This window comes from Sinohyriopsis cumingii, chromosome 17 (genome assembly GCF_028554795.1).
Source record: "Sinohyriopsis cumingii isolate HCF-2022 chromosome 17, ASM2855479v2, whole genome shotgun sequence".
Classification (NCBI taxonomy): Eukaryota; Metazoa; Mollusca; class Bivalvia; order Unionida; family Unionidae; genus Sinohyriopsis; species Sinohyriopsis cumingii.
The window spans coordinates 32,321,390-32,333,567 of record NC_142977.1 but is presented as its reverse complement, the minus strand read 5'-3'; the positions used below and the strand labels follow the sequence as shown (position 1 = coordinate 32,333,567).

Here is a 12,178-nt window from a genome sequence, read left to right as displayed (position 1 = left end):
ATAATAGCAGCAGGGAGGGCAACGACAACGAATTGGTTCTTTTTTGCAATCGAAGCGTCATTAATGGGTTTTTGAACCAGAAACCACATTTGGACTAACTCAGGAGGACCTCCCAAAGAGGCTTATCTCTCCGAGGGTTCCTCTTGAAACGTAGTCGACGTTATTTCCGGTTGAAACCCCTCCTTGTGGAGATCTTATTTCGGCATTTGGAACCTTCTAAAGTTTGTATGGTTCGCCCTCCCTGCTGCTCTATCAAACGACATTAGTGATCTAAAACTTCTTCTATTCAGCATAAAATCGAATCTGAGAAGAAATTATTTTCGGAAACTTTCAATAATTCCATCTTAAGGGAGTGACTTTTCGGGGGCGACACCCAGAATATTATTTGGAGGGGTTGGTCAGTTATTAAATTGTACAGACATAGACCCAAAAATGTTTAGACGTGCAATCCGGTGGGGGTGCAAGTACCATCCCCTCCTCGCCCTTATGTGCGACGCCCATGTGACGTTGGCAGAGGACTGCAAGGCTGCACAATGCATTCTGTATAATCCCGTTCAAAGTCTGCAATCGATCAGTGGACACATTTTGCATGCCAAGCAGTATTTAAAAATTAGCAACTGGTCACTATTATTCTGGCAGTATCTGATCTTTTTAATTTCCATATCCCTAACAGTTTTCCAAATCCCACAGGAAATATTTCATTCTGATATAACTTTTCCTCGTCAACATTAGATACTGTGAAATGCATAAACTTTACCTATTGACCATCCACCCCAAAATAAGGTCTTTTCCGCCTGTAATCTTCATTTTTGATACTGACTTCCGCTACCCGCATTTATTTGTGAGTAAAGTATAATGACTATGTCTTGTTCATTTATCACAAATACCGAAAACATTGAATAGGTCCAACGATGACATAATGATAGAGAGAAGAACTGACATTTTGATCTCGATCTCTCTCTGGACAGTGATACATGCCGTAGTCGAGACAATACTACATTATATGCTATCGATATCGTGTTCGAGGATAATGTAAATTTATCGTGATAAATCCGTGTGGAGTTCATCTGTATAACTGTTGGTTTTATTGTCTGTCCACACTATTCGTCCAGCCGATATAGAACAAATGAAATGGTGTAGTTTTCAGCTGGGCATATGGTCACGTCTTTTTCTTACGCCAGCTCTGGTAAGATTACTTTGAACTTCCTGACATTTGCTCAGCTAAGCGGCCAGGATTTATCTTATCCTGCGATTGTCGTGCAGAAATCGGTTAGTTGCGTGGCGTTCTTGCCAAGATGATAAGACCCCAATTTTGATAACCTTTCTAATATTTCCAAGTTCGTTTTCTGCGATTGTTAAGCTGTCTGAGGTAAGTTTGATGATATATTTGTCTTGCATTTCTATTGATAATTACGTGATTTTTAAAGAAGCGTCATTAATCCTAAGTTGATGTTGATAATTTCATGCTTTTAGAAGGAGCAACATTATTTTGAGTTCCGGTTGATAATTACATGATTTTAGAAGAAACACAATCTTGAGTTACTGTTGATAAATTTATAATTTTACGGAAGCATGATAACCTTCAGAGTAATTTATTTTTCTTATTGCTTGTTCTTAATCATTTTACACGTAATTTGTTATGGACTAAGTAATTTCAAATGGACACAAAGTTCTCAGAGTAAAATAGTGGAAAGTGTGTGTGTGGAGGGACTAGCCGCAGCTTTTGATATGCAGTATTTATGCTCAGCCTGTTGGGTCAGCCAATTTAGGGTTCCGTCGGAACTACTCTCAGTCTCTTGAAAGCCCAAAGGTTTTCAGGCGGTCAGGCTAAACACCCCAAAAACCTGTCTCCTCACCTCCCCGGCCTCGCCCAGACTCACACGTATGCCGTGTAAGGCCAAGAGTTGTGATACAGCAAACTTAGTATCAATCGTGTTGGGTGGTTTAGCAATTTGACTTGCTAGGCGCTGTAGTATCAATCGTGTTGGGTGGTTTAGCAATTTGCCTTGCAAGCCGCTGTAGTATCAATCGTGTTGGGTGGTTTAGCAATTTGCCTTGCTAGCCGCTGTAGTATCAATCGTGTTGGGTGGTTTAGCAATTTGCCTTGCTAGCCACTGTAGTATCAATCGTGTTGGGTGGTTTAGCAAAAACCTGTCTCCTCACCTCCCCGGCCTCGCCCAGACTCACACGTATGCCGTGTTAGGCCAAGAGTTGTGATACCGCAAACATAGTATCAATCGTGTTGGGTGGTTTAGCAGTTTGCCATGCTAGGCGCTGTAGTATCAATCGTGTTGGGTGGTTTAGCAATTTGCGTTGCTAGCCGCTGTAGTATCAATCGTGTTGGGTGGTTTAGCAATTTGCCTTGCTAGCCGTTGTAGTATGAATTGTGTTGGGTGATTTAGCAATTTGCCTTGCTAGCCGCTGTAGTATCACTCGTGTTGGGTGGTTTAGCAATTTGCCTTGCTAGCCGCTGTAGTATCAATCGTGTTGGGTGGTTTAGCAATTTGCCTTGCTAGCCGCTGTAGTATCAATCGTGTTGGGTGGTTTAGCAAAAACCTGTCTCCTCACCTCCCCGGCCTCGCCCAGACTCACACGTATGCCGTGTTAGGCCAAGAGCTGTGATACCGCAAACTTAGTATCAATCGTGTTGGGTGGTTTAGCAGTTTGCCTTGCTAGGCGCTGTAGTATCAATCGTGTTGGGTGGTTTAGCAATTTGCCTTGCTAGCCGTTGTAGTATGAATTGTGTTGGGTGATTTAGCAATTTGCCTTGCTAGCCGCTGTAGTATCACTCGTGTTGGGTGGTTTAGCAATTTGCCTTGCTAACTGCTGTAGTATCAATCGTGTTAGGTGCTTTAGCAATTTGCCTTGCTAGCCGCTGTAGTATCAATCGTGTTGGGTGATTTAGCAATTTGCCTTGCTATCTGCTGTAGTATCAATCGTGTTGAGTGGTTCAGCAATTTGCCTTGCTAGCCGCTGTAGTATCAATCGTGTTGGGTGGTTTAGCAATTTGCCTTGCTAGCCGCTGTAGTATCAATCGTGTTGGGTGATTGAGCAATTTGCCTTGCTAGCCGCTGTAGTATCATTCGTGTTGGGTGATTTAGTAATTTGCCTTGCTATCCGCTGTAGTATCAATAGTGTTGGGTGATTTAGCAATTTGCCTTGCTATCTGCTGTAGTATCAATCGTGTTAGGTGGTTTAGCAATTTGCCTTGCTAGCCGCTGTAGTATCAATCGTGTTGGGTGGTTTAGCAATTTGCCTTGCTAGCCGCTGTAGTATCAATCGTGTTGGGTGGTTTAGCAAAAACCTGTCTCCTCACCTCCCCGGCCTCGCCCAGACTCACACGTATGCCGTGTTAGGCCAAGAGTTGTGATACCGCAAACTTAGTATCAATCGTGTTGGGTGGTTTAGCAATTTGCCTTGCTAGCCGCTGAAGTATCAATCATGTTAGGTGATTTAGCAATTTGCCTTGCTAGCCGCTGTAGTATCAATAGTGTTGGGTGGTTTAGCAATTTGCCTTGCTAACTGCTGTAGCATCAATCGTGTTAGGTGCTTTAGCAATTTGCCTTGCTAGCCGCTGTATTATCAATCATGTTGGGTGATTTAGCAATTTGCCTTGCTATCTGCTGTAGTATCAAGAGTGTTGGTTGGTTTAGCAATTTGCCTTGCTAGCCGCTGTAGTATCAATCGTGTTGGGTGGTTTAGCAAAAACCTGTCTCCTCACCTCCCCGGCCTCGCCCAGACTCACACGTATGCCGTGTTAGGCCAAGAGTTGTGATACCGCAAACTTAGTATCAATCGTGTTGGGTGGTTTAGCAGTTTGCCTTGCTAGCCGCTGTAGTATCAATCGTGTTGGGTGGTTTAGCAATTTGCCTTGCTAGCCGTTGTAGTATGAATTGTGTTGGGTGATTTAGCAATTTGCCTTGCTAGCCGCTGTAGTATCACTCGTGTTGGGTGGTTTAGCAATTTGCCTTGCTAACTGCTGTAGCATCAATCTTGTTAGCTGCTTTAGCAATTTGCCTTGCTAGCCGCTGTAGTATCAATCGTGTTGGGTGGTTTAGCAATTTGCCTTGCTAGCCGTTGTAGTATGAATTGTGTTGGGTGATTTAGCAATTTGCCTTGCTAGTCGCTGTAGTATCACTCGTGTTGGGTGGTTTAGCAATTTGCCTTGCTAACTGCTGTAGCATCAATCTTGTTAGCTGCTTTAGCAATTTGCCTTGCTAGCCGCTGTAGTATCAATCGTGTTGGGTGGTTTAGCAATTTGCCTTGCTATCCGTTGTGGTATGAATTGTGTTGGGTGATTTAGCAATTTGCCTTGCTATCCGTTGTAGTATGAATTGTGTTGGGTGGTTTAGCAATTTGCCTTGCTAACTGCTGTAGCATCAATCGTGTTAGGTGCTTTAGCAATTTGCCTTGCTAGCCGCTGTAGTATCAATCGTGTTGGGTGATTTAGCGATTTGCCTTGCTATCTGCTGTAGTATGAAGAGTGTTGGGTGGTTTAGCAATTTGCCTTGCTAGCCGCTGTAGTATCAATCGTGTTGGGTGGTTTAGCAATTTGCCTTGCTAGCCGCTGTAGTATCAATCGTGTTGGGTGATTGAGCAATTTGCCTTGCTAGCAGCTGTAGTATCAATCGTGTTGGGTGATTTAGTAATTTGCCTTGCTATCCGCTGTAGTATCAATCGTGTTAGGTGCTTTAGCAATTTGCCTTGCTAGCCGCTGTAGTATCAATCGTGTTGGGTGATTTAGCAATTTGCCTTGCTAGCAGCTGTAGTATCAATCGTGTTGGGTGATTTAGCAATTTCCCTTGCTATCTGCTGTAGTATCAATCGTGTTAGGTGGTTTAGCAATTTGCCTTGCTAGCCGCTGTAGTATCAATCGTGTTGGGTGGTTTAGCAATTTGCCTTGCTAGCCGCTGTAGTATCAATCGTGTTGCGTGGTTTAGCAATTTGCCTTGCTAGCCGCTGCTGAGCTGCAATATAACAGCTCTAGCTTCAGTGGTTGCTGTTTCAGCTTTCAGATAAATAGCCCGTGTCATTGAAAGATGGCAAGTATTCCTGGAAAGCATACAGCCTTTTTCAGCGCCTCTACAGATTGGGGTAAACAAACCCCGGTGAATAGATTGTCGAGACTAGGCCACTGCTCAAATGATATAAATATTTAGAAGCAAAATGCAGAAGACGACGAAGCTCCACTCGGTGTCGGCATCTTTTGGGTTTAAAAAAGAAAATAGGTAGTTTGAATCGGTAAACACCAGTGTTTTAACAATTGCTCTGCCGGTCCCGAGAGCAACTATGGCCATAATACAGACATGATGGTATTAACATGAATGATGCCTTAGTTACTTAGCATTGTGTCCAAAGGCTCAGCGCTGTTTTGGTGGAGGACTTTGCTGCGTCTTTTAAGTCAGGATTGCCAAAGTCTGCCGTTTTTATTTTTAAGACTCATTTAGTAACCATCGAATAGCCAGCTTGAATGAAAACGAGTACGGCAACGTGATAAAGGTGGTTTCTGAGGTCATATGTGTTTTGTGGTGTAGACATCTGGATATACATAGCTTAAAGATGAAAGATGAATAAAGGTTTATCCATTGATAATCTGCCAAACATAAACAAGAAACACGAATCATTAGTGGCGCTTAGAGATCCACATTCCCTCCAAAGCAATGAAAGTTTCATATCCCGCTGCCCATGAAGGAATTACAATATCAGTATATCCAAAATCACAAAACCCACGAGATTATTTCAGAGGCTGAATAGCGGCGCTCGAAATTACAAGCATGCATTAAACATGGTGGACGGTATTGACACCATGCTATACCTATGGAAACAAGTGTGGTGGGGAGTGGACCATTGTCAACCATCATACCGTCCCTAACATAAACGCAGACCACATATCTAAGGCGCTATGCGACAACGAAATCTCCAAAAAGAGTTTAAACTTATCCTGGATGAAAGTCGGCAAATTCTTACAATTATGACAATGATGTACGTGTAATATCTCAATAGACATGCATTTCGGTTACAATGGACCAAGCTGCACATAAACGAAATAATAGCTCTCGGAAATGCATGTGTTCCTATTACTTTTCTTTTGAACCATCTGAAAAAGAAAGCTTTTCTTATACTGCCGCTGCTCCCAGTCGGAACGACGTAACACCAACTGTGTCACCGCCGCATTGTTAGTACACCATTGGAATGGGCGGAAATCTGTCCCTTGGCATTTGTGAGGAACCGTCTTATTCTTAATTCCTCAAGGATGAAAAATTTAGACATTGGTATACATTTTACCACTGAATTACCTTGAAGGCATGCAATAAGTTGCAATATCAGGTTGAAACATTACACGGAGTTTTAAACTACCTAACCTATATACGAGGCTGAGCTTAGTACCGACATTACGACTTAATACCGACATTATGGCTTAATACCGACATTATGGCTTAGTACAGACTGGATGGCTTAGTACCGGCACTATGGCTTAGTACCGACATTATGGCTTAGTACCGATAGTATGGCTTAGTACCGACATTATGGCTTAGTACCCATGTTATGGCTTAGTACCGACATTATGGCTTAGTACCTACATTATTGCTTAGTACCCACATAATGGCTTAGAAGTATTCACCTCTGTTTAGATATTACCAGAAAAATATTGCCAATAAAATAAAAAGACGATCACTTTTCAACTGACTTGTAAGCTTTCCAGGCCCCGGTAAATACGCATTATGGGATAAAATCTCACATATATGAGATATGCCGTGGAAGAACAAGAATTCAGAGGATAATCAAAATATAAACATTTTATAAAGAAAACGATCATATATAATATTAGCAAAATATTGTTAATGCTTGCTAATTGAAATTTTGCTTGCTTGGAAGTTTTGTTCGTTAGGGAAATACAGAATGTTAGAAACTATTACCTGCGAAGCAAGCCATTCACATAATTACCCAATGAACGTATATGGTAGCATCATGTACTTTAGCTACGATGAAATTAAAATGGTTGTTGCTGTATGGCTGTTATAACACGTATGGAAAATAACATACTAACTGAGGACGGAAAACGTATTAATAAGCAATCTTTTCAGCAGCGTGTGTCAGTGCAAGTTCCCTTTATACTTTATATTTCAGATGTTTTCGCGGCTTTTAGTGTGTTTTGCTTTAGTCGCATGGACGCAAAAGGCATTTGCTGATAATCAAAGCAAAAGAGCAGGTAAGTCAAAGACTTTAAGCTTTCTTTAAAGCTGATACATGTTGCATTAAACAACGAGTTCATCAAAACTGAAAATGACACAACTGTATCTAATACATTACTTCAAACATGCGTGATTGTAGTAGACCTATATGCATTTTAGGTGTTCGTTGCATTATTCAAGATTTTAACGGTCACATGCCGACCGCAAATGTGTCAATAGAGAGAAATGCCAATGAATGAAGTACACTTAAACGTTATCTGTGTGTTAATGAATCCATTCAATACTTATGAGAAAATTGTGATCTTAAGGACATTAGAACCAAAAACGTATTCATCTTTTAGCATACTTTGGGACTTTATTAACACCGCTATTCAATCTTTTGTTCACAAATCAAAACATTAGTTCAGCTGGCCGGCTGTCCCCATATCGTAACCCGTTCTGAATGGGGAGCGAGGGCCCCTACTAGTACGGCAGGACACCTTCCGGCAGCTGTAAAATACGCCTTCATACATCATGGGGAATCGGCCGCTTGCCACACCAAGGCTGAATGCATTGCAAGAATAAAGTCCTACCAAAATTATCATATGGACACTCACCGTAAGTAATGCTTAGTTACTGCAATGAAAGTCAAAATAGTGACTAGTTAAACGCTTGATAAAAATTGTCATATATGGTGTAAGGTGTTCCCTGTAATTTGTGTTCTTTCACTCAGATAACTCTACCGTCCATTCTTATTAGTTAATTTGCTAGCATAATGGCTATCATTTCACCTTATCACACATACAAATTTATAAATTTATTTCATTTGAAAGTGCGCAGCGAACATTAGCGTATTTTTTTTATAAAGTTGATTATATATAGTTGATCTTACCACAACATAATGAAATATATTAGAACATGTACTCTGTAACTACATAGTTTGTTTTTAATGTCGTAGATTGGTCAGATATCGGCTACAGTTTCCTTATCGGGGAGGACGGCAACGTATATGAAGGTAGAGGCTGGGATGCAATTGGTGCACATACATTGAACTACAACAGCGTCGGTCTAGGTACGGTTCCATCCATTACAGAAACTAGGTGGTCTATTTGTATCAATATAACAAATTCTTGATAACAGTCAGTCACATGACACTTTTTCTAAAGCCTCACCAGTGCACTTACGGAGTGTGAACAATCAACCATTTACACATCTAAACTTGACACAGCAAAAAACATTCCGGGAAAGTTTTTCAGCGGGCTTTATTTGTTAAGGGAGATGAAGTTAGAAGACGATAAGGAAGATAAAACATAAGAATCAAACGTTAATATAGAGAGAAAATCGTGTTTAAAGTTTTGTCTAATTTTTTTTCCTCCTAAATTTGTTATATATATATATATATATATATATATATATATATACAGGAGTGGCATCAGATTTAACCACATAAATGGCAAATGATGTCTTGGTACATACAGGAGTGGCATCAGATTTAACCACCGCAATGGCAAATGATGTCTTGGTACATACAAGAGTGGCATCAGATTTAACCACAGAAATGACAAATGATGTCTTGGTACATACAGGAGTGGCATCAGATTTCACCACCGCAATGGCAAATGATGTCTTGGTACATACAGGAGTGGCATCACATTTCACCACCAAAATGGCAAATGATGTCTTGGTACATACAGAAGTGGGATCAGATTCACCACCGAAATGGCAAATGATGTTTTGGTACATACAGGAGTGGCATCAGATTTCACCAGCGAAGTGGCAAATGATGTCTTGGTACATACAGGAGTGGGATCAGATTCACCACCGAAATGGCAAATGATGTCTTGGTGCATACAGGAGTGGCGTCAGATTTCACCATCGCAATGGCAAATGATGTCTTGGTGCATACAAGAGTGACATCAGATTTAACCACAGAAATGGCAAATGATGTCTTGGTACATACAGCAGTGGCATCAGATTTCACCACCGCAATGGCAAATGATGTCTTGGTACATACAAGAGTGGCATCAGATTTAACCACAGAAATGACAAATGATGTCTTGGTACATACAGGAGTGGCATCAGATTTCACCACCGCAATGGCAAATGATGTCTTGGTACATACAGGAGTGGCATCACATTTCACCACCAAAATGGCAAATGATGTCTTGGTGCATACAGGAGTGGCGTCAGATTTCACCACCGAAATGGCAAATGATGTCTTGGTACATACAGAAGTGGGATCAGATTCACCACCGAAATGGCAAATGATGTTTTGGTACATACAGGAGTGGCATCAGATTTCACCACATAAATGGCAAATGATGTCTTGGTACATACAGGAGTGGCATCAGATTTCACCAGCGAAGTGGCAAATGATGTCTTGGTACATACAGGAGTGGGATCAGATTCACCACCGAAATGGCAAATGATGTCTTGGTGCATACAGGAGTGGCATCAGATTTCACCATCGCAATGGCAAATGATGTCTTGGTGCATACAAGAGTGACATCAGATTTAACCACAGAAATGGCAAATGATGTCTTGGTACATACAGGAATGGCATCAGATTTCACCACTGCAATGGCAAATGATGTCTTGGTACATACAGGAGTGGCATCACATTTCACCACCAAAATGGCAAATGATGTCTTAGTACATACCGGAGTGGTATCAGATTTCACCACCGAAATGGCAAATGATGTCTTGGTGCATACAGGAGTGGCATCAGATTTAACCACAGAAATGGCAAATGATGTCTTGGTACATACAGGAGTGGCATCAGATTTCACCACCGAAATGGCAAATGATGTCTTGGTACATACAGGAGTGGCATCACATTTCACCACCGAAATGGCAAATGATGTATTGGTGCATACAGGAGTGGCATCAGATTTCACCACCGAAATGGCAAATGATGTCTTGGTACATACAGGGATGGCATCAGATTTCACCACCAAAATGGCAAATGATGTCTTGGTACATACAGGAGTGGCATCAGATTTCACCACCGAAATGGCAAATGACGTCTTGGTACATACAGGAGTGGCATCACATTTCACCACCGAAATGGCAAATGATGTCTAGGTGCATACAGGAGTGGCATCAGATTTCACCACCGAAATGGCAAATGATGTCTTGGTACATACAGCAGTGGCATCAGATTTCACTACCGAAATGGACATACAGGAGTGGCATCAGATTTAACCTCAGAAATGGCAAATGATGTCTTGGTACATACATAGGTTGCCTCAGATTTGACCACAGAAATGGGAAAATTTAAAAAATGTTACAAATATATTATAGTAAAATTAATTTGAAAACCAATCGATTTTGGAAGTTTTTTTTTTTTAACCAGATGGATGATGTAAAATCAAGTACCCATCTTACAGTACATATGATTAATTTGAGGAGAAAAGGAAGAGAATTGCTAGATGAAACAAAATACAAAAAACGTTCCCTTTTCCAACTCAAGGGATAAACATAGAACCATTTTCCTAAACAGTTATGAAGATAATGCGGTTGTTTGCTGATTAAACAAGTTTCAACGACAAGAAACGGCAATACAGAGGGATGTTATTTCGCAATAATACACGGAATTATATACTCTTCACAGTGATATACATTTACAAAGTATCGAGAGTACGTTATGGGTAACTGATGTTTTAGGTAATAAAAGCCACGTCACTATTAAGCGTTTCATTCGAAGATGTCTCTTATCAGGAACGTTGTGTAACTTTTCTTCAAAGTGCATGGAGCTCTTGGTTAGACGTCGCTGACCGACGTTAAGGTCAAATTTATTTCTTGACACTATTCTGAGATATTTAAATAAAATATTATTGACAGGAAAAGTCTTAACGTACTTGAAAAATGTTTTAGATTTTACTGTTGCCATCTTCTTGAGAGCATTGTCTTCTCGTTAGCAGGATCGCTCATTCTTCCCACCTCTTAATACATCCTTTACCCTTTTGACTTTTCTGATACCACAACTGCTAAAGTTGATTCCACTTTAATAATCCTGATTCAGTCCTAAATAAACAAATAAATAAATAAACAAAAAAAGAAAAAAAGAAATGAATACATAAATAAATCAATAAGTAAAATTTGCCAACATTACAATGGTAGAGCGATATTAAAAGAGAGACCGCTTTGGCGATAATGTTTGAGTTTTCCATGAATGGAAATGTAATCATAAATTCTCAAGAGTGTCAACATGTTGATATTTTATTCCTCAGTTCAGCCATTTGTAGCTTATCTTGGCTTCATGTTGTTACAATTTTACACCTCCACCATTAACTTTTTGACCCCACTTTTATTCCATTTTATGATCTATACACTACTGTTACAACACTTATTTATTTTTTTGATTTCAGCTAAGTCTAGATTGTGAGTAAGGCTTATGCTCGATGACTTCGTAGTCGAATTAAATAAATAAATAAATAAATAAATAAATAAATAAATAAATAAAACCATTAAGTAGATTTTGAGCGATGTCCAAAATAGATCGTTGTAACATTAATGTTTGAATTTTGTATAGGGAAATATAATTGAAGATCCTCATATATGTCAAGATAATGATATAATATTCATTCGGTCAGTCGTTAATAACCTTTTCCTTGAAACATATTTCCATTATCTGTACCACCAGCTATCTGATCTTGCCATTCCGCTAGTGAAGTTTTGATTCTAATTCCTGGACACTTATTTCAGGATTTTGCATGATCGGAAACTTCATGGATCACGTGCCAAATGACGCTGCTCTAAACGCAGTGAAGCAGCTGATCGCATGTGGTGTGTCCAATCACAAAATCACAGCCAGCTATATTCTTCATGGGCATCGAGACGTGGGCCAAACCGACTGTCCTGGTAACAAGCTGTATGATCTCATCCAGTCGTGGCCGCACTACAGCAGACATCAAGGATAATTCACAAAAGAAGCTCAATGATTATGTGCAAAAATTATTAAGATTAACAACGTCTATCAAATAAAGTGTGCTATTATTAGATCA

General features: G+C 40.2%; 1 protein-coding gene across 1 annotated transcript; it reads left to right on the top strand.

Moving 5' to 3' along the window:
* The first annotated feature begins 1,294 nt into the window (after window positions 1-1,294).
* Window positions 1,295-12,178, top strand: LOC149778368 (peptidoglycan-recognition protein SC2-like). The gene is made up of 5 exons (XM_089938468.1): window positions 1,295-1,369; window positions 7,129-7,210; window positions 7,596-7,790; window positions 8,131-8,244; window positions 11,880-12,178. The coding sequence occupies exons 2-5, from the start codon at window positions 7,129-7,131 to the stop codon at window positions 12,092-12,094; spliced, it is 606 nt and encodes a 201-aa protein (XP_089794594.1). The 5' UTR covers window positions 1,295-1,369; the 3' UTR covers window positions 12,095-12,178.

Coding starts and splice junctions, on each gene's coding strand:
- LOC149778368 (XM_089938468.1), top strand. CDS start 7,129: ATGTTTTCGCGGCTTTTAGTGTGTTTTGCTTTAGTCGCATGGACGCAA. Junction 7,211..7,595: donor TAATCAAAGCAAAAGAGCAG/GTAAGTCAAAGA, acceptor TCAAAACATTAG/TTCAGCTGGCCGGCTGTCCC. Junction 8,245..11,879: donor CTACAACAGCGTCGGTCTAG/GTACGGTTCCAT, acceptor CACTTATTTCAG/GATTTTGCATGATCGGAAAC.